General features: G+C 39.3%; 2 protein-coding genes across 3 annotated transcripts in view; one reads left to right on the plus strand and one right to left on the minus strand.

The window, feature by feature from the left end:
- Positions 1–602: 602 nt before the first annotated feature.
- The window catches only part of slc5a10 (solute carrier family 5 member 10), a 34,604-nt gene continuing 8,267 nt past the window's right edge, over positions 603–26,939 (minus strand). The window contains exons 8-14 of one of the 2 annotated variants that reach the window (XM_020932967.2): positions 24,609–24,744; positions 13,572–13,679; positions 12,565–12,715; positions 11,839–12,007; positions 5,669–5,884; positions 2,071–2,164; positions 603–1,909 (exon numbers count right to left, since the gene is read on the minus strand). In XM_020932967.2, coding sequence (XP_020788626.2) covers positions 1,728–1,909; positions 2,071–2,164; positions 5,669–5,884; positions 11,839–12,007; positions 12,565–12,715; positions 13,572–13,679; positions 24,609–24,744 — 1,056 coding nt within the window. In that variant the 3' untranslated portion in view covers positions 603–1,727. Of the gene's footprint in view, positions 1,910–2,054; positions 2,165–5,668; positions 5,885–11,838; positions 12,008–12,564; positions 12,716–13,571; positions 13,680–24,608; positions 24,745–26,939 lie in introns of both variants that reach the window. The other variant, XM_055157759.1, reaches the window with a different exon arrangement.
- On the plus strand, positions 14,734–26,750 carry LOC110167601 (protein FAM83G). The gene is made up of 5 exons (XM_020932966.2): positions 14,734–16,051; positions 18,077–18,244; positions 18,883–19,007; positions 20,087–21,434; positions 25,484–26,750. Exons 1-5 carry the CDS (start codon positions 15,521–15,523, stop codon positions 25,835–25,837), a joined length of 2,526 nt encoding a protein of 841 aa, XP_020788625.2. The 5' UTR covers positions 14,734–15,520; the 3' UTR covers positions 25,838–26,750.

A 26,939-nucleotide genomic window follows, 5' to 3' on the forward strand; every position in this document is an offset into this window, starting at 1 on the left:
TTAAACCAACAGGATTTCAGCATTGAACCTGACAACCCAAAAAAGAGATCATTCTGTCATCCTGTGAGACTCATTCTGCTTTCTGATTAGATAACTGTCTTGAACCAAAACACCAAATTATAACTTAGCCATGTCCAATACATTTGTAGTTAAGAATAAATCAGCAATATAATTGTTATTGGTAAATTGAAAAGCATAAGAATTCATCAATTAATATTAAGTGCAATACAGTTGTTATGAAAATGGTGCCTTAAATTGTTGTGGCCAGAATTACAATAATTACAAGCACATTTACGATAATCTATTTACACTGTCTTGATGTTTTGTGAGCAACAGACCACTGCAATTTCCCTCAGGATCTATCTTGTATTCAAAAAAGAAAGTGACGTACTATTTGTATTAGATGTTCAAATATTTGAGCTTGAGAAATACATCAGTTACGTATTATGAGACAGTAGCTGCTTACTAAAATGTCTTTAGAATACTTTTAAACCCACAAAGACATTATTTTCACTCATATTTGTGTATTGCGTGAATGTGTAATATCACAGAGAATTCCCAGTGCAGTCTTAAATCCCTAAACTTTAATCTATAATGTCTTTTTGGAAAGTAGCCTCAAGACTAGCTTAAGGGCACAGTACACACTGGATAATAATTCATGTCAGAAAAACTAGGTCAAAGTATTTGCTCATTAAACAAGGACACTCCTATTAAAGTCATATCTCCTGTATTAGTCTGGGTTCCGGAACTATCAGGAATGTGCGCTCTGATTAAGACTCGATGCATGTCAATGCAGTCCACTGTTGTTTTTGCTCTTTTTGGGTGTAGCAGGCAAGTTTTTCTTTTTTCCTTTTTTGGCAGGCATGTATTTCCTGTTGGAGATACAGTTTTTTCTCTCTCTACCCTGCTGTCTCTCTCTCTTCCTCTCTGTTTATTCTCTCTCTTTCTCTCTCTGTCCAGGCTAAGTATCCTAACATGTGACATTCGGACAAAAACACGTACAACAAATAAACAAAAAGTCTCTCTCTCTTTTTCTTAACAATAATTATATCTCTCTCAATCAATAAGAGTTATAATTCAGTTTTGTTTTTAATTTCAAAAACATTGGGCATATTGTTAAAGTTGTAATTTGGTATTTTAGAAGATGATTCAATCAGAAATCATGAGTCTTATTTCAGTTGCCAGTTTCAGTGCTGAAATCCAGTTGGTTTAAACCTAAAACGCCTCTCTCTGATCTGAATGGTTTCTATCTAAACCCCGGCATCTGCAGGCAATCAATGCTCAGTGCTAGTGCAGCCTCTACAGCTCAGTGAGGGAATTCTGGAGGTTCTGAGCTTTCACGCGAGGCCTGTCCATAAACTGAGACAAACTTGTATGTATCCTCTGTCTGAAGGTTAAGGCTCTGGCAATACAGGTTCTTTTTATTTTATTTTTTTTAAATAGTAAGAGACTTAGTGGTCCTCCATAGTCTACTTTCATCCCTTTTTTGATTAATAAATTCAAAAAGTATTTACTTCAAAAACTGTATTCAATAAATTATTCAACTAAAATGTCTGTACTGCCAGTCTCAGTATGAACATGTGGAAAAAAAAACTGTATAAAAAACTGTATACATCGCAAGTAATTTCCCTTGTTTTCTAAGTAATTTCCCTTGTGGATCAATAAAGTTAGTCTAAGTCTAAATATAATCTGCACATTTCAAACTACAAACAGATTTTTCCTTGTCGTCAGGCGAAGTAAGCGTAGAGAAATATGTTAACGCTAACCAGGAGGATAGCATTAGCACAGCAGAAGCGGGACCAGAAGACGCTTTCTTTCACACTGGGCACTCTGGGGGCCGGGGCCTGTTCAGAGCCTCTCCCCATGCACGAAGTGGGCCCCAGACCACATGGGCCCCGCCTCACTGGCTCTGGACAACACACAGGAAACACAGCATTAGACCAACTTTTCACAATAAAATATGTCTTTTCAACTCGTCCTACTTTAAATACTGAAAACATGAAAACTAAAATAAACACTGTAAAAGAAAGGAATCAAGGAAGTGAAAGGGAAACGTATCCAGATTCTTACCTTGAGAGCTACGGTGGCTGACAGAGGACACTTTCTGCAAGGGAATGTCTCTGGGTGGGGGCTCTGTGATGGTCCACCAGGTCAAATTGAACAACTAGAATAAAGGAGAAAAAAATCTTCTTAATTTCCCAAATCCTTTGAGGTGCATGTGATGCAGTTATATTTTTATGTGTAGGCAGTATAATATTAATGCAAAGCAACATTCAACAAGTGTTTAAAAGTTGCTATAGAAATATTATATTAAAGTTATTAGAGTGATTGTTTATTTTGAGCTTCTCTGGGCGCTGCACTGTAGCCTGATTCATCAGCTGGTTTCACTTTGTTTCACTTCGTAGAAACTGTCTGACCTCACAGTGTTGGAATTCGTTCCCTCGACGGCAGGTACTTTTTATTATTTAACCAATCACTGCTATTTGGTCGTCAGGTATGTAAAGCAACACTAACAGGGCTAACTGGTATATTAAGCTTTTCCCAAATCCCGTAGGAAGAAGGGCAATAACGTCTTTCCCCTTAATGAAATTCACCAAACATTTTCTTTGTTCCGACTTTAAATGCTTGATCTCGGGAATCGTTGACAACACTGAATATATGAATCTTTGCCTAAACTTGCACTTCCGGGGTTTTTGCGAACCATCTATTGTATTTTGATTCCTGACCTAGTTGCTGGAGAGAAATGAAACTGAGTGGAAGCACTAGGTGGCGCCAGCCTGGCTAGCTGCACTGTGCTCCCCAACCCAACCTTCATGCACTGGAGGAAGGATGGGTCAAACGGAGAGGACAAATTTCCTGATACTGGCCCATGATTACAGACACAAATTTCTATATAGCGCATTTCCAGCTTCAAGCCTTTACCTACGCACTGTACATGAAGGAACCACTCACCCATTCACATACCAGTGTACACAGACACTGAGGGAGAGGTGAGTTAAGTGTCTTACCAAGGATATAACATCAGCATTCATCTTTGGGATCTGGAATCACACCACCAACCTGTAGTTCAGTGGGTCTGACTGCTTAATTTCTGTTTATGTCAAGGTCAGTGGACAAACACCAGCTGAGCGACTGTGATCGATTGTCAATGATTAATTACATCAAATAAAAAAGTAAACATATCTGTAGATGGAAGATGTTGGGATATGAAAAGATGCAGTCAGTCCCCACCCCTGAGGTTACTGACATTATTTAAGTGTATGTCCTTCTATCTCTGCACCGCCCTCTAATGACTTTGTTCCTCTAAGTAAACAGGACAGACAGAACTCACTTCAAACCAGTTTGTGAAACAGGAAACTGGCTTAGGGACTGAGTTTCCATCTCACAAAGATACAGCCCAGTGGTATGTGGTAACCTGAGCTGAGTTATACACAAAGCAACTCAATGTACTGCCTGTATACAGTATGCAGTATTTACATGAAGCCAAGTTTGGACTGGACTTTCACTTGTGTTAAGGTTATTTGATTATGAAGAAAAACACATTATTTTATACACCATTATTATTGAAAACAGATTCAATTATATTATTAATTTTTTGTAATATATCATAGCAACAATTGCAATCAAAATTTCACAGCCTTACGTGTGACTCTTAAAGGGCACAGGGCCATTTTGATCCATGTTATAATGTTGTTTTGTAGCATTATAAAATGACGAAAAGCTCAGTCAGTTCTGCGTAATATAGGACCTTTCACAATACCACGGGAGATATACTGAATCTGTTGTTCCCTTATACTGTATATTTTATTTTTGCTCCTTTTAAAAATAAACAGCAGTGACTAAGCTTCAAAAGGAACTAATACTCAACAAATACCATCTCCACTCCCATTGGGTTTAACTGCAGTTCTTTATTGTCTGGAGCTTAACCCAAGTCATCGCATGAGTGACATCAGTTTGTGAGTCTAAGTATAAGTATTATAGTTACAATAGCGTCCATTGTAAGTTCTTTTATGGATCATACAAATCCATTTGCCTTAATTAAAAACAATTCCAAACTTTGTAAGCTTCTAAACTGTTTTTTCCTGGATATAAATATACATGGATGAAACTGTTACCTTGTATGGAGGTAAAACAGAGAAAATCCAGCTATTATCACAGTGTGTTGTGTTTCTATTGATAAAACACAGCTGTGCCAACAATGGGGCCCTACGTAATGGCAAGAGAAGTTAAAACATTGAAAACACAAAACCATGGTAAATACACTATTCAAGAATGGAAGAGTTCTACATACACAGTGGGAACATATGGACTTTTCCTCTCAGTTGTTTCCATGTGAGATTTCCACAACAAATCCCTGGTGGCATTTTACTGCAGTCGTAAATCTTATGGGTCTCTCTACAGATCTCACTTATGACGTATGTAACTAGCTGCATTGTCTTTACCTTATCTTTCATAACATTTCGTTTCTCTCATCAGAATATCTTTAAACCATCTCAACCTGGCATTTTGATTAGATACGAACAGATTTTTGACTGTTTTTTTCTTTTATAGCTCTTGACGATTGTTATTGTCCATTGGTTTCTCTCCAGATGAAGAGAAACCAATGGTCGATAAGATCTGCAGATTTTTAGGGCTAATATTTTGGGCAAATTGTGATTATTTAACCCAATTTATCTAATATGAATGAATTTATAGTAGGAAGTCATGCACAACCTTGTTCTGTAGTACCAACTGTTAAAGCTGTAATCACATTTTGTGCAGTGTCCTCTTCACACAAAAGTGCTCAAATGAAACTTTAGTCTTTAGTCCAAACAAATGACCTGACTGCAGATTTAAGTGCAAGAAGTGCAATTATCTACCCAGTATATCAACTGATATATCTGACACACTTTTGTAAACTCTGAATTGCATTTATATAGCACAACTCAAATCTAGGGATAAAATCATCAAAGCCAGCTTAAGTAATAGACAAGAACGCACATGTACAGAGCCCAACAATGCCCTCACTAGCACCCACAATGCTGATGTCTCATGACAAAACATTAAGATATTTTGCCAAAGTATGCACAGATGAATGAAAATATAAGAATTTACTCTACACGCACACACACGCACGCATATGCACACACACACACGCATACACACACCTACACACACGCACAGACACGCACACATATGCACACAGACAGACACACACAGACACACACATATAAGGTTCAAACTGTCACCAACCCATCATCTTTGTCCCTATTTGTATGTAATCTTCAGTCGTAATGTCTGTCTTGTATCTTGTATGTTGTTTGGTTCCTATTTGTTGTAATGTATGTAGTTTACAAACTGAGGCATATGTGGCCAATCCCTGTGACCCAAATGATCAATGGCAGTAGTTTTTTACTACAATTTTAATTCATTCTACCAGGTTTTAGAAGCAACAATATCTAAATATAATCTAAAGTTTAAAAATAAAAATCCTACAGTATAAAGTATAGGTATAAAAGTTTTATTTCTCTACAAAATCACCAAGCTAAAATTGTACATTCTTACATAAATTAACAAAAATATACAATGGAATCAAATGACAAAACCTAAAGGACACACAGGCAGTTACCAGTTGATGCGTTTCCACCTGCACAAACATAGCTTTGAGATACTGTAATGGTTGGCACACCTGTTCCTGGCTGGGGGGCGGAGTCACCAGAGACACCACCACCACGACCCCCGCGGTGAGGCCACACAGGAGGATGGCGAAGTGGAGGTAGTGCACGTCTCTGAGCACGGACGGAGCAGAGTCCTCCAACCCACACCTGAGAGGAGGGAACGCAAACTCCAACACCATCCGACACACGCCCACCACCAGGCCCACCATCAGGCCCCAGAATGCCCCCTGTCAACACATACAAGCAGTTACTGCGCTGGTGGATTATAGATAGGTCTGTACAATATTTACTTACAAAACAGTATGCCTGATTAGATATAGTACTTTCACCGAACAGTTTTACTCTCTACTTAATATAAGATAATATAAGATAAGATAATATAGTTTTAAAGAGGGAGTATTTGACTTCTATAGGGTATTAACTGCTAGCACGTAACATATTTAGATTACCAGGTTTCCTTTTATTGTTTTGAAAATGCTAAATTCATTGAAAATAATGCACTAATCTCTAGCGTGTGGCTAGACCTCCTTGTCAAAGTCTGATCCCATCAGATCAGTCGCAAAAACTGTTGTGTGGCAAAACACTTTAACCACATTGCCAAATATGAAAGTGGTGTGTGCATGAGTGTTGGTGGTGGTCGGAAGGACCGATGGTGCAGGTTGGCAGCTTTGTCAGTCTGCCCCAGGGCAGCTGTGGCTACAATAATAATTTACCACCATCAGGTATGGAATGAATGAATGAATGATACACCAAGTTGTAAAGCAAGCGTCTGGAAGTGCGCTATATAAGACTAATTCAATATTAATATTATTTATAAGTTTCACTTTCGTTTTCGACTCTCCCCTCCCTTTGCTCTCTGTTCAGAGTGCTATCGGAGCACAATCACCCTGCATCCTGCTAATCTCTTGAATTAAACTACTGCACATTGTAACAGGTTTGTCAAGTTGTCGTGTCCTGCTTTTGGATGTTTAAGGAGAATGTGGGAGCATGAGTGACATAGGGTTGTGGGCGGAGCTTTGGATAAAATCTTGCAGCTAACCATAAGGAGGGTTCGAATAGTGCCCGGGAGAGATTGGTAAAATTCTCAAACATGCATGGTCATGGATGAGATCTAAAACCTTTTCAGGCATGTTTTTGATGAGAGAACAATGTTATAACATAGTAGAAAGGAAAACAAAAAAAAAAACAGTATTCTTATACTGTCTTAAATAGTGTGATTTTTGCCGCCTCTCCCCACCCATGTTTACAGCTCCTGTTACTCTGGGGTCAAGAGTGTACAGGATATTTTCACTTTTCTCATTGCTCTAAAGTGTAACTGTCAGTGCATGCACGTGAGCTGCACAATACCTTTAAGAATCCACCTACAAAAATCTCATAGGTGCAGTTTGTCTGTTCTACAATAATAAACATGTCACGGCAGGGTTTGCCAGTTTGCCTAGTGACAGAAGCACTTTCACTCCTTTGGTAATGATAGTTAATGCTGAACTATTCTTCACTTATAGAGTGGGTATTATGTACAATTGATTTATTTGAGCACCATGTTATAACATTGTTCCCTCATCAAAAAGATGCCTGAACAGGTTTTACAATTCATCCATAATACAAAACTGTACACAACAGCTGCACAAACCTGACCAGTACTTTCATGAGTGGAATGCACGCTCACTGTGTTGTGAAGGGGGAGTGACGTGGAAGTTATAAAACATGTTCATACGTTGTTTTCTGCAAACACGAGCATTTAATCATGCCATAACTGTGATGATAAAACTAGTTTCGATACTAGTTTTACTATCAATTAGTATCTACTTTTCTATACTTAGACAACCCTACCTATCTGAGTCCATTCCTCTGTACTTGATTGTGATTATTGAAAAAATTCTTATGAAATAGCTGCCCTGTTCAATTTTGATTTTAGGAAGTGTTTTTAAGCAGTAGCACAAACAAATACCTTCACCTCATATGGTTATTATCCCTGTATATCTAATAAGTTTAATGACAACATGATTAGTCACTAGAGAGGTTTTGGCTGGAGCGTGCGTCATGTACAGACAGTAATATCTCTGTGTGCTTGTCTGCACAGCTCTTAACACGTAATGAGATCGTGCCCTCTGACCTCATGAGTTGACCGCATTCTAACAGAGATGCGGTCGTTTGGTCCTGTGGGCACAAATCAATCATTTCTAAATAAGTTGAGTTGATAGTTCTTTGTGATGTAACTTGTTTTGTGCTAATAATTAACCAGCTGAATAAATATTTGGAATAGAATGTTTACAAGACTGGCACTTTCTGAATACCACTTTTGCTCACTCTACTTGAACAGTTTTTTATATTATTCTCAATATTAATTTGACTTCATTTTGTATCTTAATTGTACTCAACATATATGGTAGAGGGCCCATATAACGCTATTTTCTGATCTGTTATCATCACAAACATACCTGGAGTTGTGTTTTGTCCCATTCAAAGATGTTTAACACATAAATCCTGCATATTTAGAGTTCTTCTTTTGAATGGAAAACAGTCAACACATGCTTCACTGTGTTTTTAAACTCCATACCCCTTCACTAGAATCATTTGGATGATTTCAGCCCTCCAGGTACCAATCTCTAGCGAACTATAGGTCAAACGTAGCTGTTAACTTGAAAACTACCACAAAATGACATCACAAGGTGGAACAGAGCATTTTAAGCTTTGGAGATGTAGACAGATTAATAATAAAGGATTACTCACATTAATTTATTGATTAACTTCTGTTATTCTTGATGTCTGACTGCATACAGTGCTTTTATTGTCCTACTGTTCTTGTACTTTGGGACACTATTCAAACCCTCCTTACGGTTAGTTGTAAGATTCTTTTCAATGCGCCACCCACAAGACTACATCATCCACGCTTCCACATGACAGTTCTTCATAAATATACAAAAGAATGATATAAAATACATGACAACTTCACAAACCTGATGTGATGTGCAGTAGTTTCATTACCAGGATGCACACTGATTGTGTTGTGATAGTGCTCTGAATGAAGAGCAAAGGGAGAGTGGACTTACAGCATCAAAAAGGAAAGTGAATATAAAAATGTATAATATGGTAAAACATTGTTTTTGGCAAGTAGCATTTTCAAAACAACACAAGATAACATGGAAATCTAAATGTTACGTGTTCACAGTTAATAACCCATAGGAGTAAAATACCTCCTCTTTAACATACATTTGACAAGCTGCACTATAGAATGCTCCACTATGCTGGTTGGGTTATATACAGTCTATACAAGTGGCACTTCTGTGTAATTTAGCCCCACCTTTAATTTTACCTTGCAAGTGCGTGTGAATTGCCACTAAATTGTCGTCCAAAGTTCACTGAGGCTAAGGCAGCTCATGTTTACTCCTGATCATGATGATAGCGTTTGATTGAGCTCTAAAAAATTCAGTTATGTCACACATCATAAAGTGAATTATATTATCATAATTTTGTGTTATGTAAGCTTGCATATATGTCACTGGCTTGCTCAAAGGTTTTTTAGACAGTTGGGGTTTTTACTATAGTTTAGGTATATACTTTGTGATACAGAAATACATTACCTCTGTTTTCAAACAATAAATTTATGTTAAAATTATTTGGGGATCTTACTGAACTAAAAATTACTCAGCAAGTCAGAAAAAAATAAAAATAAATAAAATAAATACATAAAATCCAGTAGCATGAGGCTTGCTGGGTAAATGAATATCAAGCCCTCTATAAGATAAACCAGTTCTTGTTGATATGATCGTTGGAAAAGTATGCGTTCAATCAAAGATCAAAGATTGTCTATTTTTGTCTTTCTTATCACACAAATTTGAATCATATGACGTTCATGTGAGTCATGTTGGAATGTTGTTACCTCCTCAAAAACATACCTGGAGTTGTGTTTGAGAAACCCTTTATTATCAATATGTCTACATCTCCAAAGCTAAAAATGCAGCGTTCCATCTTGTGATGTCATGAAGCAGTAGTTTTCAAGTTAGCAGTTACCTTTTACTAGCCTGAGTAATCAGCCGGTTTCACATTATGGAAACCGTCTGACCTCGCAGCATTAGGATTTGTTCGCTCGACGGTAGGTGGGCATTATTTTTATTTAACCAATCATTGCTATTTGGTTGTAATGTATATAATGCGCCAAATCCTGTAGGAAGAAGGACAATAAAGTCTTTCCCCTTGATAAAATTCACCAAACATTCTCTTTGTTCCGGCTTTACATCCTCGATCTCTGGAATAGTTGCCAGCACAGAATATATGGCGTCGTCTACATCCATCTCGACCGCTTTGTTTACTGACTTAGGCAGGCGCTTGAGATTGACATCACGGCTTCACATCTCTTCGCTGATTGGCCAGGTGTGGTCTACAGCTTCCGGGGTTCTTGAAAACCATCTAGTGTATTCCGATTCCTGACCTAGTCCCTGGAGAGAAATGAAATTGAGCGGTGGTGCCAATCTGGCTAACATTTTACTACCTACATACCTTTTGTTTAATAGAGATTGGCAATTCGAGGGATGAAATTATACAAATGATTCTAGGGAAATATATAAAAACACAGAGGAAAAACACAATTCCTATATTATTACTATATTTTCCATTTGAAAGAAGAACTTATGGTTTGTGTGTTAAACATGTGTGAATGAAACAAAATACAACACCAGGTATGTTTTTGTTGAAAAAACAATATTATAACATCAAATCATAAAATTGCGTAATATTGGCCCTTTAGCTGTGCACTGAAAAATATATTGCTTGCCAAATGCACAGCTCTACTTTCCTTAGAGGACCTCAGGCAGGTCTTGCTGATAGAGAAACATGCCGACAGCACAGGAGGAGACACACCCTGCTCCAATAAAAAAGGGTCCAATCACCACATTCCTCAGAACTAGTCATTACTTGACAGTGAGATGTGTCAATACAAGAATTATCTGGAAGCTAATACTACAGCCCGCAGTTTGCTCTATAATTTTTTCTTACTTTGAGAGTAGCTGCTCCCCTCTTATCTGATAGACATGTCGCTTAAGTGAAAGTGAGGCTGATTTACTGAGCTTCCAGCGCAGGTAATTCACAACAATCCACCTGAGAAAATGAATGGGGAACGTGTGAAGGGCTGAGTGGAGTGTAACAGTGAGGAGTCAGTCTAACAGTGAGTGGTCAGTCTAACAGTGAGTGGTCAGAGTAATAGTTAGGAGGCTGTCTAACAGTGAGGAGTCAGTTTAATAGTGAGTGGTCAGTCTATTAGTGAGGAGGAGTTTTAATAGTGAGTGGTCAGTGTAACGGTGAAGAGTCAGTCGGGGCGCTGGCAGACAGATGTGTGTCATGTGCGCCTCATATAACATTACACGTCCATGCAAACACAGCTTATAAACCTGGTGTAAATCTAGAGGGCTGTTAGAAAGTCAAACGCTGACTTGCAAAATCTAATAAGCTTCGAAATATTACAGTACAAACAGAAGTGTTTTGTTAATCACTAAAAACACGACCAACAGCAAACAGAGTTTGACGATGGGCGAAACATGCATCGTAGATGACTATAATAAGACATTTTATTTATACAGTGCCTTTCTAAACACCCACTCAGGTAAGAATACAATATGCTTTTACAGAAATATCATATGAATATGATGATAATGTTGTGAACATGAATATCACTCTGCACATTAATGATTGTGACAGGTGAGGACTTGTTTTAAAATATTTTTAACTATTCTACAAAATAATATTACTTACTGTAATACTTGTTACAATAAAAGGTTAGGCAACATATTTCCGGTTACCATCATGTTGGCAGTTAAACATGTCACTCAAAGTGAAACTACATACTTGGAGTGACAAACAACTGTTAGAAGAAATATCTCCTTTGGACTAATGCTGCAATTAAGAAAGTTTTGTTAACATTTTATCGGTTTTATTTTATTAGTGTATTTACCAGGGACATTGTATTTCAGTTATTAATATAGTAATTATAGAAAGTTAATTATGATCATTGATCAGTTATTGATAATTGAGTAATTGACCTTTTATTCCCGAGTAAGAGAGTAAAACCATAGAAGTAGTGTAGTTCAGAGAGGCTGAAAGCTTTAGGAGTGGAGTAAATGTTGATATCTTTTAAAAATTCTTCCTTATATGTTAGTGTTTATTTATTGAAGTGTTCCAACAGTGTCACCTGCTCATTGGTCCTCTTCCAGAACACAGCCAGCGTAAAGACAGCAGTGACCGGTGGAGCCAGGTAACTAGTCACAGACTGGATGTACACGTAAAGCTGTCCGCTGTTGGCCGACTGGAGGATTGGGATCCACACCACACTCACCACCACCAGGATGACTGTCACAATCCTGGAACGCAGCGTATATACAATATCTAGCACTGCACTGTTAACAAGTCTGACCTCCTATGGACCACTCTGTATTCACAATATAGGTCACACTCAGCCAAGCATAACTCGGTACACTGCAAAAATGACTTGAATTCAGGATCATAATCTTAATAATTATTTTACTTGATCGTAACTGATATTTTTTACCTTGTTTGTTTCTAGAGAGAAATCTGGGTTGTACTTTTTATCAGTACAGTAACATCATGATAATAGGATAGACATGACTGGGACAAAATGATCAAATAAATAATTAATATATGACACATTCAAAGTCTACTGGTTTCGATTAATCATATGGCCATGACACACACACACACACACACACACTGTATATATTCTTTTCTTTTGTTCTATTATCATGCTATTAGTCCTTCTAAAAAATCCACTGGTAGATAATGTAGCTTGTAATAAAAATATTTTTAATAAATCTAGATCTACAAATTGTAAAGCAGTCAAAAGTACTGAGGACAAGTACATTGAAGTTACACTGTAGATATGTCGTTTGCGGTGTGCTACCTTCCCACCAGCAGTAGCTCTTTCTCTGAAGCAGCTGGTCGGTGTTTCTTCCAGATGTCCATGGTGAATAAAGTAGAGCTGCTGTTAAAGATGGACGTCAGTGAGGACATGAGCGCGGCCATCATCACAGCGATCATCAGCCCCTTCAGACCTGCAAGGAAGCACACATTAAAGGGCCTGTATTAGGCTATTTTCTTGTCTATGTTATAATGCTGTTTCCTCATCAAAGTATATATAACAATTGAGGTGTATCCTCAATCTCTGAATGTTCTCTGAAAGACTGAGGTTATCAAGGTGTATCCCTCTGACCCACCAAAAGAACAGAGACCACCCAGACATCTTTCAAGAAAGGCAGGTGACCGCAAGACTCCAACTGAAAACAAAGTTCAGGCCCCTGCATCAAAGCCTGAGGTTACTGAGGAGTTTCCTTCAGAATGGAGTCACCAAAAGAACGGAGACCACCAAGATGTCTTCCCAATGTTCAGACACCTCAAAGAACCTAGGTCCCAACACTAAACAATGGGTGTGAGATTCCTGCCATCTTCCTGTTTGAAAATGACAGGGTGTTGACAACATTAACAAAGATGGAGACTGGACACGTGCAGAGACACAAACTCCTGAAGCGAAAAATCTCAGCAGGAGTAGTAAACAAACCTTGAGGTTACAAGCTCTCCTCATCCATCAAGAGTCCCACAACACCAGCCCCAAAGTAGTTAAGGAGGAACCACCAAGATCTACAACATCTGAGCCAGAAGATGCCAAACCAAATGTCCGGTTTTATGTTGAAATACCACATGAACCAGAGGCAGCCATGATGAGACCAGGAGCCCAGCAAACAGGAAACAAACGAAGGAAAAAGAAAACCAAGGGTGGATACCGCTTTTGTTGCAATGGTGAACCTGAAGGTGATGTTATCTATCTCCACTAGATTCACCCCTGGACTTAATTTGTGATCAGTTTTAAACAATGTGATATACTTAATGTTATAATGTCAAATCCATCCTCACCACTAGGCATGAGTTCAATGACCAATTTGGGATAGGCGATGTTGGAGCACCCCACCTCGGCTCCACACACACGGACACACTCCTCTGGATCCACACATCCAACGGAATCTGAAAAACAGTGATGGAAGAAGGACTCAGTTTTGTTACTTAAGTCAAAGTACAGATACCAAAGCAAGTAACAGTAAAATTATCACATGAAAAAATCGACAAATAAACGTATTAAAATGTACTTAGAGAATACGAATAATTAGTAGAGTAAAAAGTATATTTTGCATAGATTTTAAGGTCTTATAAGGCAAATGTAGAGATTTTCATCAAAATTTGTGCTGAATTTTGTTCAGCAAAAACAGTTGAAATTGAAACAGTTGAAATTTTTGTTTCTTTTTTTGTTTTGCCTTTTCATCAGGTCTCAAACTAAAATTTAAAATGTACTGGAGAAGAAAGTACAGATACCTGCTCTCAGTATGTAGAAAAGTACAAGTAAAAAGTATCCATTTAAAAATCTACTTAAGTAAAATACAAATACCTAAAATTTATACTTTAGTACAGTACTTTCCTAGTTTTACTTCAAGCATCATTAGATTTATATTATGTACAGGGATGAGTAGAGTCCGGTGGGTAGTTAACGTTACTTCAACATAATATTACTCAAGTAAAAGTACAAAGAAGAATGATTTTGTCAGTAGAAGTGCCCTACATACCTCTGATTATGTACATAGCTAGAACTGGGAACAAAGCTGAAAACCTCATTCCTTAAATATTCAGCCTTAAATCAGAGAAAACTATTCTGATATTCTTTCTGCTGCCTTTACTTTGTATTAGTGCAGACATATGCAGACCCTCAGAATGCAGCCCTAAAAACAGGGAAATCCATTAGAAATACCCCTGTAACATGAGACATGGTGCTGTCTGTGACACTGTATACTCTGATCAGGAGAAACGCTCCTTTGTCTCCGGTCCCTAACCTCACAGAGTCTCTTCTATTCTGCCTTAGTGATGCAGTCATTACACAGGAATACAACTCCCACAGCTCACCAAAATGTGATTTGGCTGACTTTTGCAGAGTCATACAGTTACTTTTCTGGGTAGATTTTGTAAGTTCTGTGGTCCTGAGCAGCACTAGCCTCCTACACACAGATACACACACAGACTAACTGTGGGAGAGTAACGCATTTCTCGCCCTTGTGTCCGGGCAGGAGGGTGGAGTTAACCCCCTTTTCCTGACCGACACTCCGCCTTTCTGCCCCCGGTAATCGAGCTTCCGTAGACAAATTCCTGGTGTAGACAGACTGCGTCCACTGAACCCATAGGATTTGTACGTGTCCGGAGACCTAAATGGATTATTAAGGACAAACGTGGACTTCATTGAACTTTTCTCCTTCGGAGAAGCCCACAAATTTCCATCTTGACGCGTGAACAGCTGTGCTACAGCCGGGAGGCGCTGGCTTTAGACAAAGGAGAAGTGACTCGTCAGTCTCGTGTTTAGTTTTACAGCCTTTCCGGGAGGGTTTATGTGTTTCTCTCAGACCTGGGCCTCCATGTTCCGCTCAGAGTAGCAGCACAGTAAACACTGTGAGTCTCCAACAGCCTCGCGTGCGCACTGCCCTGCGGGGCCGCAGTCAAACCGGGCCGCGCAGGTAATTGTCCCGTGAGCGTCAGGTGAAGGCGTGTCGCACTCTGGGAGGAGAGCTTTGTTCAACTTACTCCCTGACAGTTTGTTACAGAGGCAGATGAGTGGGCTGGAGGCTGTGTGCGTGGAGCTGATCTAACGGCTTCTTTTTCAGATGAAACTTTTTTGTTTACGTGTTCCCGAGCCCAGATCACGCGGACACTTTGGCAGTGCTCATGACAAAAACGACTTTTCCCCACAGTGACCCCGTGGACTGAGTTAAAGTGGGTGAGACTCTCTTTTCTACTTTTCCAACGGTGCTAGTGGAGCTACTGGGGCCATGGCGCTGTCTCAGGTTCAGTGCCTGGACGACCACCACGTCAACTGGCGCGTGAACGAGAGCAAACCCGAGTTCTTCTACAGCGAGGACCAGCGGCTCGCAGTGGAGACGCTCATCAACAGCGGCCGTGATGCCTTCATGGACTTTATCAAAACTCATGGCGTGCGTCAGTTCCTCTCAGACGAGGAGCTGGACCGGATCGAGAACTACGTGGAATTATACCGACCCGGGCACGAGCACCACCAGAGACCAGACACCCCCATGACCCCAGGACAGGGCAACATGACCCCGGGACCGGGCAACATGACCCCGGGACCGGGCAACATGACCCCAGGGGCCGGGGACGATGCGTTTTCTCTCCAGTACTGGCCTGATCGCTCCGAGTTCTCGGTGGCAGAACTGGACCTGGGATGGCCAGAGTCAATATCCTACCGTGGAGTGACACGCGTGAACGTGCACACGCAGCCTCCATCAGAAGGCCAAACGCACATCAAGGAGGTGGTGCGCAAAAGCATTGCATCAGCACAGAAGGTAGGCATTATGATCAGGTGATGGGCACTATCAATAGACAACAACACTGGACTTTCGTCAAGTGAACACATAAGAGCCTCAGAGGAACTGTCAAAGTCCACTGACAGACAGAGGAACATCCTCACACTACAGGTGTTTTTATCACACAGGTCAGCTAACAGCTCTGAAACCCTTGTAGAACAGAAAAAAGACTCTGCAAATCTCTGAAACTCTGTTCCTAAAACAGCAGCAGGCCTAACCTCCACGTAGGCCTAATTAACTAAAATGAAGGCCTCAGTATTGCTCTCTCTCTTTCTCTCTCTCTCTGTCTCTCAGTTAAAGGTCCTGTATCATGCAAAACTGACTCTTGTGAGCTTAAAGCCATGCTATATAATGTTCACATATGTTTGAGTAATTCTATATTATTAGTCTGTCTACATCTCCAAATCTCAAAATGCTGTTTCACCTTGTGATGTCTTGAAGTGGTAGTTTTTAAGTTAACAGCTACCTTTTACCTTTTGTTCTTCAAGTGCTGAAATTATCCATGATTCTACTGAAGGTGTATGGAGTTTAAAAACACAGTGGAGCACTTCCTGTATCACTACATGACATCACAAGATCGAACAGTGTTTCCTATTTGAGAGACAAACTCGGTCTACATAGGTATTGTTTCTGTGCTAAATGTGTGAAAATAAAACAAACCTCAACTCCAGATATGTTTGTGATGAAGAAACATTATAACAGATCAGAAAATACAGAAATATGGGCCCTGCAACTGTAAAAAGTTTAAAGAACCACTTATCTCTTATAGCTTATATTTTTATCTTGGCTATCAGAGACCAAACAAGAAGATTCATATGATGCATGTGCAGTTAATAACCAATCCATGAGCATTTCTTTCCTTACACAAATCTACAAAACCATGCACATAAACTGTAAGTCATAAATTTTGCAGAAACACACACAGGTGAAATACCAGCAGGACCATTCAGGCTCATGTATCATGTGTATTTTCACTTCACACGGCCTTGTTGCACATTCCAGGTTTTCTCTTGCCCTACATCCTGCTGCATGTGCCTGACCTGCACATGCCCATCACTCATGTTTAATGAAGCCAGTCTGACGTCGACACATGTGTGAAGAGAATGACCTTAACATCAGCATATGAATGACAAAGCAGCACAACCCTATAGGCCACATACTACACTTTAAACAGGAAAAGCAGCCTGTCCACTAGAACTATACTATACTATAAATGGTGTTAGTTCAGCTCATGCATCATGAAGATGCCAAGAGTGTTCCACAGTATAGTATTAAATGTAAATATCTTGCATGTATTCAACTATGCATGTTTTTGCCTCCCCATGGATCTGACCCGTAAGTGGACTTGATGATGTCACCTGCTTGTCATCATGGAGATAGATAAGTTTAATGCCATACTGTAAGACAATCCAGGAAAAGCAGCAAATTTGTGCTGAATTTTGTTCAATAGAAACAATAAAAACAATATATTTTTCCTAGCAGTTTTTTTTCCAAGTACAGACACATGCTGTCAGACGTAGTGAAGTAAATATAAAAAGTATCCAGTTTAAAATGGTTATGTAAGTACAGATACCTAAAATTTTTACTTAAGTATGGTATTAATTTTACATTGTTACTTTCCACCACAGTTACATAGTGCACCTTTAATTATAATGCAATGTCTGAAATACTCACATTTTGTAATCTGGTTATGAGAACTATGGCGTCAGCAGTTGTTAATAATCACCAATAGTCTGTAAATTAAGTTTGTATGAACTAGTTCACTATAATCAAATGTTGAAACATCAGATAAAGTGACTCAAGAATTTTCCCATTTTGATTTGTAATTTATTGATTTCAAATTCCATTACTGTATCACTATTATATCACTTCAAATGTAGATTAATATATAACCTACATTTGAAGTGATATTTTGGATCTGACACAAAAGTTTTGGATGTGCATGGCTTTTCTAATTCTTTCCCAGACACGATTAAACATGTTTCTCCCCTGTTTGTTTTGCAGGTGATAGCTGTGGTCATGGATGTTTTTACAGATGTGGATATCTTTCGTGATCTGTTGGATGCATCCTACAAACGTAAAATCCCTGTGTACATTATCCTGGACACAGCCTCGGTGTCCTGCTTCCTGTCCATGTGCGGTCAAGCTGATATGCACCGCGGGCACCTAAAGGTATAAACATGCACACCCACAAACTTTTTGGACAAAAACAGCTCGTCGCATTTGTTTAGCTCACTTTCAAATAGCTCTGTGTCAGAGCCTGTTATTCTAGTGCACATGACTTGAGTGGACAGCTCGCATGTACCTACAGTAAGAACTTACTGGCCTTTGTTGAACAGGTTTTTGTAGGTACGAGTAGAAAAGGTGCAAGCACCAGCTCGTCGAGTTGCTGGAATCTCTTTGTTATTCTTTGAAGCTGGTTTGGCAGTGACATAAAACAATTAAGCGCCTGTGGAAGTTTTGACACTTTTCACTTCTGCAGTGTCTTTACTCACTTCTCCATTACTAGTTCATTGTTGAGTTAATTTTCTTATCTGAAATCTTGATTATAATGGCGCTTAAAACATCAATGGAGAGTGTCTCCAATGAGATTTAGCTCACTACTCAGTACTTGAAACCGCACCCTTATCACAGAGTAAAAGACAAATAACACAGGGTGTGCCATTAGGACATGCACCTACATACAGCTATAGCACTAAAGCCTGTGTGCCAGCATTGTAATGGCATTCAACACAGAACTGCATTGTCCATTATTTCTACTTCCCACCTCTCTATCACCACCCTAATGTGTTTTTTCTATAAACTTTCAGAATTTACGAGTCCGCAGCTGTGGAGGTGTGGAGTTTCTGACGCGCTCTGCTCAAAAAGTACGAGGATCTTTGAAAGAGAAGTTCCTGCTGGTGGATGGAGACAGAGCCATCTCAGGGTCATACAGGTGGGTTTTGAGGTCACAAAAAAGTTATACACAAACTCTGTGCTTTAGCAAATTCACTGAGAAAACATGTTCTCTACTCTGCTGTGTCATCCCAAGATTACTTCTGCACTCACATACTTCAGGCATGCATGTTGTAGTTGTAAATGCTACTAATAGGCCATAGTTGATTTAGTGCTGCAGTAAATACACAGTCCAGAAAACAAATGTTTCCTGTTACTTCTTCACAGCTTTCACTGTTTGTTTCTGTATGGGATATGATATGGCATTATCCCAAATTTTTATTTTTTTAATAAATTTGACAGACATTGAGTTCTCTCTATTCTAAATATAATTGTCCTTATTTAGTATTTTAAATGGGTGCTTAGTAATCTGGTAATGTCAAAGCTGTGGCCCAAAACCTTGAGCTGTTCCCTTTTTCACTGCATTCCACACTGCCCTGTAACCGTGACCATGCTGACGGGGTTTTTCATGTCCAAAACAAGGAAGCACATTCACCAGTCCTGTGAGGGGACTAAAGCTGCTGACTAAAAGCATTTCAAAAGTGCTTTTATGTGTTTAATCATGATTTGGTCTGGTGAATCATTTCTAAATTCGTTGTATACAGTTAAAATGTAGTTTGTGCCAGATTAAAAACTTTTTACAGAGTTTTCCATTCAGATTTTTAAAGATAGTTTTAAAGTGTAGTGTAGCGTAAGTGAGATTTTAACCATGCTATACCTGTTTCTCCTCATTTACACTCTCCAAGTTGAAGTGTCATTCATGCACGTTTGAGCAGTCTTTGTTCTCCTGTATTCAAGACACAACAATCTAACCCTGTCACGATAATAAACTTTGAAGTGTGATGCATTACTGAAGAAAATATAGATGATAAATGATAATACTGAAACTGATAACCCAAGAGCAGATTTAAACCACAAAAACCTTTCTAAATGTAGACTAAAAATCAATAAATAAACAACAGAATGAAACACTTTAGTACTTGGTTTGCAACTGTAATGAGTTTAACTATATAGCAGGTACAAGCACAATTTGTCTTCTTTAACATCAGAAGACTAAATACATGTTGTTGTTTCATACAGTTACACCTGGTCATCATCCCGCTTGGACCGAAACGTCATCACAGTCATTACAGGGCAGGCTGTGGAGACCTTTGACATCCAGTTCCGTGACCTCTACCTTCTGTCCCGAGGCGTGTCTCTCAGCAAAATACCGATGGCCGACGAACCCATCCCCGATCCCATTCCCCATGCTGCCCCAGCCCCCGTCTCAGCAACCGTGGCCCGCAAACTCATCAACCCCAAGTACGCTCTGGTTGCCACGGGAAACCATATCAGCCCCACCTCCTCCGACCAAAACTCCACCAAACAGAACTCCAGCTCCCAGCTTCCCACAGGACTCAAAATAATGAAAGGTCGTATTAAGGAGGTTTATGAGGAGCCGCCTTTGCATCCAGGATTGGCACATCTAGAAAGGGCGTATTTGATCCCGTATCTGCCCACATGGCCCGAGCCAGATCCTCCCAGCGACGTGATTGGCTTCATCAATATTCGAGATGAGAAGAGAGCCCATCAGGTTCACTTGCAAAGGTCAGAAAGGTTTGAGGTGAGCCAAGCGATACGGTTTAGTTCGCCACTGACCACACCGGCAAAAACAGAAGAAAAACCTTTACTATCTCCCACTGAAAAGGTAGAGAATGATGAAAAATCAAAGAATACAGAGGCTACAACACCAACAGAGGTAAAAACCGTAGCTCCAGCTAGCAACGATCAAGTGGACAGCAAAGAGGAGACTGTGGTTCAAAACGACAACAAGGAGCCTAGCCAAGATATTCCTACAGAGAAAACAATCACGGAGAATCCACAGCCAATGGACATAGCCAACCAAGTAGAATCTCAAGTCATAGCACCCCCCATCCCCAAGCGTCGCACTTTACAGTTAGTAATAGACTCCGACTCAACAGAGAAGCCTACCGAAGCTCAGGTAACGTTAGTAAAAATAGACCAAGTGAGTGACAGTTTACTCGAGCAAAAGACCCCGAAAGAGGAAGTGAAAATGACCAGGCACCGGCTCCAGTCCCAACGGGAGGAGCGTGATTCTGCGAGCAACGAGGAGGGCAGCCAGGACAGCACCAAGGTCATCTGTGACCGGGGGGTTACAGACGACCCGTCCAGTAACTCCACGGGGTCCGAGGAAGAGTTCTACGACGCCCCAGCCGAGCAGCAGAAGGAGCCGATCGTGAATGGGGTCACGTCGGGGTCCAACCAGGGGAACAGGCTGGGTGACGGGCTCAACGTGATGGCTCGATTCTCCCAGAGCATGTTGGACCTGAGGGAGCCCACGCAGACGGAGGACAGCATGGCCCTCATCCGGCAGTCACAGCAGATGCGCAGGCAGAATTTTCACTCTCCACACAGACATATTGGACAGGTCAGTATTTGGTGTATTTTTAGTCATATTTATTCTGAATATACACACCAAAGTAATATGTCATGATAATTACTGTATTGTCTTATCGTTCAGTACATGATAGATGGAACAATTAGCTCTGTGCACAGGAGCATGCTGACTATATCTCTGTGTCTCAAAGTTAACGGTCACTTTTATTAAAATAATAAAATATAAAACAACAACCTATTAACAAACTGTTAAAATTCAAATTAATTAAAGTAAAGCCTATTCAATAATTTTTAAATGCAGATGATTTAAATTTGTTGATGTTCAAGCCTTTACTGTTCTAAAAGTAGAAGTGTAATTTTTGCAAGACTAAGCAAAAAACCCATAAATATATAATTGCATATAATTGGACAGGAAGTGGTGACGCTAACAGTAAGGTTGCAGGGCGCTGTTGTGCACAGAGCGAATTACTTTTGGAGGTCAGTATTTATCATGAGTACTGCTTTTTCTTTGTAACAACTGAGATTTTGTGCCATTTTTCTGTATTACAGTTAAAATTTTAGCTGAAGGGCTGACTAAACGGTTCAGTTTACATGATTGAGCACTAAAGGGTTTCATTTATAACTATATTCATTGTACATTTAAACTATTTTTTTGGGATCATTCTGCTTTAGGATTTTGCTTAATTTATTCCAGTATTATCCTTTTCTTCAGCAATATATTGCACTGTTTCACAATCATAGTTTGTTGTGACAGGCCTAGAGCCAATCCTCCGTACTTTTTTTCAATAGCAGGAGAGGGTAGCGACCAACACAAACATCTGCGTTGAGTGATTTCAATGTTGGAATGTTTTAGGGCTGTAGACATAAAGATAAGAATGGCAAAACCTCTTGAAATCTCAAGGATCTTGCACAAAACAGTGTAAACAGCACCTTCTTGAGAAAAAAGGCAGATTAAACTGGATAGTCCCTCCCAAAACTCCAGCTCACTCATTCCATTCTTCTATCTGCTGTTTTGCATAGAAATCCTTATCATCTTTATGCAATTATAAAAATTCTGTTGTATGCCTGAAGAGCTTTTAGATGACATTTATGCATGTTTGAGTATTTTAGTGATCTCTTCCAGGGTCTCTTCATGGTTAGCTGTGAGATTCTGTGCAATGTTCTGCCCACAAGCCGACATCGCCCATGCTCCCACACCACAATTCTCCATAAATATACAAATGTAGGATACCTGACAAACCTGATGCAAAATGCAGTAGTTTCATGAGTGAAATACATGTTCTCTTGTAAGGGGAGACCCGGAACATCAACAAAAAAAAAGAAGAAAAAGTGAAAGTGAAAACATGTTAATATGTTGTTTTCAGCACATATAGCACTGTGTTGCCAGTTAAAACCCTTAGAAGCAAAATAGCCCCTCTTTATAAATAAAATAAGTCAGCTGATACAAAATTCTGTGAACTCAGACACAACAATAGCACACAACACAAGGAACAAATATTCAAACCTTTCTTTCTTCAGGGTTTATGTGTCTCTTGTTGATTTGGCTTACGACCTGCTGTTGCATGAATAGTATTTGTCCTGTTTTCTGTTAGGCCATACTTGCATACACCGCCATGTTTGTTTTGATTCTAAGGGGCAATTACAAACCTGGCTGCCCCACCCATTGGAATTCGAGTGATTGAGAGAACTTAATAATAGAATGTTGGCTCACAAAAGGTACACTGAACAAGAACATTGGAAGTAATCTGCTGTTCGACTTACCTGTTAAGAATCAAATCAATCAAATATCACACCACAAGTAGCCCGGTAACCACAACAAACTTTGAAAGGCGATATATAGCTGAAGTAAATATAGACGATAAACAATAATATCGAAACAAATTTATGCCTCAAGAGCAGATTTAAACTGGAAAAACTATTCTAAATGTACAATATTGTTAAAAGTCATGAGCTGCAATAGATAAACAGTAAAATTAAACACTTTAGTTGTTAGTTTGTGCCTGTAATTGGTCATAGAAGTTATTAATTCAACCTTTTATGGCTTAAATCTTATCATATTGCCAAAAAATCATAAAAAATTTCCCAGCAGTACAAAGAAAAGGTACACACAATAAATACTGACCCACAAAAATATAGTTCGAATTATCAAATATTGAACAATATTGAGATCAATATCAAGATATAATATCAAGATAGTAATTATGGCTTAAAACATCATTGCGGTTGGGCAAACACTCAAAAGTGCTTGTGGCGCTTTATGAAATTAGTATTAGTATTAGTCATTCTCAGTATTTAATTTAGTAAAAAGCCTGTTCAAACTAGCAGTGAATAAATACACCACACACCTTACACCATAAGGGGAAGCCTGTTTGTTAGTAGTTGAAGCAAGACGTTATTTTTTTAATAATGAGTAATATGTAGCTGTGTGCACAAGTTTTGGAAAAATGTTGAGACCAAATTGAAATAAGTACAATTTTCCAAAACTTAAGAGCACATATGAGGGCCCTTGGTCAGCCCGGCAAATGAAATAAGGTTTCTGAAGTTTGGTTTCAGGATAATAACAATACAGAGATTTGCAGGCGGACATTTCAGAATAGTCTTGCTTTGATGTAAAATTTCAGGCCTCGTTAAATTGAACATGCCATGTTTCAGAATCTTCTGAAAGCGCTTTTCAATCTTCAAGGCCCTCAAAGTGCTGTACAACAAGGAACCACTCTCCCATTCACACACACATTCATACGGGGTTAAGTGTCTTGCCCAAGTACACAATGACAACATTCATCTGAGGGAGCTATGCCAAAAGCAGGATTTGAATTGCCAATCTTTGGATCAGATGACAAACACCAACTGGGCTATTGTTGTCTCCTTGTAAAAAAAATTTTATCATTACATGTAATAAAAATATACTATCTAAAAATATATCCAAACCCTGTCAGAACAAATATGCTGTTTGAACAAGTAGAACACATCCTGAAAATGTCACACCCTTTTTTAAATAATCCTTTAAAGGTACTGAAACTTCAGAAATGTGTGCACGCACCAACTTAACTGTAGTGGAAGTTCCCAGACTTAAAGGAAGCCACATCACACCACAGCGCTGAGTCAGACTTACAGGAAAAGCACAAGTCTCAATCCAAAGGGTGTGTTTTTCTCTGCCATTAAACGAGTCCCTGCATGTGGCGAGGAGTGTCTGAGCAGCACCCACCTGGATAGAGCGCACGGCTGATCATGCCCGGCAGGATGATGAAAATAAAGGGCAGAAATTTCAGATACGCAGCCAGGATGGATGCTCCTTTCACGTGACTCATGTTCTTGGCAGACAGGGACCTCTGAACAATCACCTATGGGGAAAAACACAAACGATCATCAGCAGTATAACTGGAATGACATCACTAATGAGGCCTAACTAATGATGGGAAATCTAAGTCAAGCAGAACAGTAGTTTAAACATATCAAAACAAACCGTGTATTTACACTTTAATCTGCTTCATTAACAATTCTCAGTGGATTCAATTTATCTCCAATTACAGAATTAGGCCAGTTCCTTCCCTTTATCTAGAATGTTCAACAGTATGGCATTAAACTTTTCTTGCATTTATTCAATGACGGGTGCTTTTATTTCCAAACATGCATTCTTATTGTGAGAGCTCTTGCTGCTCCACAGATCTGACCTCTAACCTGGCCTTGTATCCTCACCTGCTTGTCTCTATCTCAGAGATATAGAGACATTCAACACTGCACTGTGAAACATTCAATGCAATTACATCTCTAAAGAGACAAGAAATGGTGGCACTCCCCCAGACAAATGGCATAATGAACCTTAAACATTTGGCCAATTAAAACCTGCTGTTAACGTGTATGGAGGGCATTTTTTCAGAGGCTTTAGAGATTGCAAAGGTATATTTATGTTTCACTGCATTTGAAAGTTTAAAATTATGGTGATTAGTTACCACATAATACTGTATCTTTCAGGAGACTTCACTTTCAGGAACTAGAGAAGTCTGTCCCCGTTTGCTCTCCGCTATACTGTATAGAGTTGAATGAAAATCAACTAAAATCCTGCTTTGTATTTGTGTGCAGTTGTACGAGTCCTCCAGATCTCCAGAACGTGGCAGGGTCATCATGGCAAACCCTGGGGCTCACAATCACCAGGGCAGGGCAGCTGCTCCTGTGATGGGAGGACACCGGTACTGGCAGTCTCAGATGTTGCCTCCTGACCCAGGCAAAAGCAACGTACAGACGCGGTCAGGACGCTCACCGCAACGACAACCCAACTACAGGAAGGGCCAGCAATCGCCGGACCAGCCCCCGACCAGCCCCGGACTTTTAGGGGTCTCTTTCTCTAAACTGAGCAACTTGAAACACTTAAAGGCACGGGCTGGAGCGTCACAGAAGAAAGTGCCTCAAATGAACAGGGCTAACCAGATGAAATAGTGGGGAAAAAGGATACATGGAATCTTTTGCTAACTAAACAACGACTCTTAATACTTGGGAGTGTTAACGTCTGGCAGCCTCTGTAAATGTAAAATGTCAACTGGTGAGAACTGAACCTGCCAATCCTATGGGGTCAACAGGGGTCTGCAATGACTGGATGTTAGAATATTTGATTAGACTGTATTTTTTTCCCAAATGTGTCCTTTTACATTGTGTGGGTCACTGGTTAATTTATTAGTTTACAGTTAAAGTACATGACAGTTGGATGTATAATAAGACCTGGATGGAGTTCTGCTCCCACTTCCAGTTTTGGTAAATCACATCAAGTTTCTGAAGGAATTTCCTATAGACTGCACTATAAAAAAAGACAGGGCTGGTATTCGGTCATCATGAAATGTTTTAGTGTTATGTGTTTTGAATTGTCAGGAAAAAAAAAAGAAGCTTGTATCAGCTAAGAATTTACTTTCTGGTCCATCAAATTTAACATCTGCAACCGTAGTGTTCCTTATATTATAGATGGGCCCTTTTTTTGCTCAATGCTTGATTAACAAACAAGAATGATGCTAAGTTGCTTGCAGTCGCTTTTTACACAATGTGTTTTTTAGCAGCTGTTTTGCAATTGTATTTTAATTCAAACTCCCAAGCACTTCACTTCATCTCTATAAGTTTACTATCATTTGTTTTAATGTTTTTGAACAAAAGGCAGACAGTGTTTTTGGGGTGTTTATAATGGGTTGTTATTTGTACAATTATTTTGTACTAATGTGGAGAAAAAAACACAATGTGTGTAAAAATATCTACAAATAAGAAGAGTAGTCAAAATGTCTTCTTAAAGTGTACTTTCAATGTTTGTACAGTATATAGTGAGGATTGTGTAACCTAAAATGTAAATAAAGAAAACACCTCTTCTTAATATTTTGTATTGTTGACTTTGTGAGCCCTTAGCACTGAAAAATTTGCTATTTGTTTTGGACTTGTTTGCTCCAGAAACTAAATGCCTCCTAGAACTGTTCTTAGTACACGCCTGAAATTAATTACAAAAATAACTAGTTGAAAAATCAATGATCAAATCATCAGTTTCACAGAAGGAGATGATCTAAGT

The sequence above is a fragment of the Boleophthalmus pectinirostris genome, unplaced genomic scaffold (genome assembly GCF_026225935.1).
Source record: "Boleophthalmus pectinirostris isolate CB_2022bp ecotype Guang Dong unplaced genomic scaffold, ASM2622593v1 HiC_scaffold_22, whole genome shotgun sequence".
NCBI lineage: Eukaryota > Metazoa > Chordata > Actinopteri > Gobiiformes > Gobiidae > Boleophthalmus > Boleophthalmus pectinirostris.

Coding starts and splice junctions, on each gene's coding strand:
- LOC110167601 (XM_020932966.2), top strand. CDS start 15,521: ATGGCGCTGTCTCAGGTTCAGTGCCTGGACGACCACCACGTCAACTGG. Junction 18,245..18,882: donor TGCACCGCGGGCACCTAAAG/GTATAAACATGC, acceptor ATAAACTTTCAG/AATTTACGAGTCCGCAGCTG. Junction 21,435..25,483: donor CACACAGACATATTGGACAG/GTCAGTATTTGG, acceptor ATTTGTGTGCAG/TTGTACGAGTCCTCCAGATC.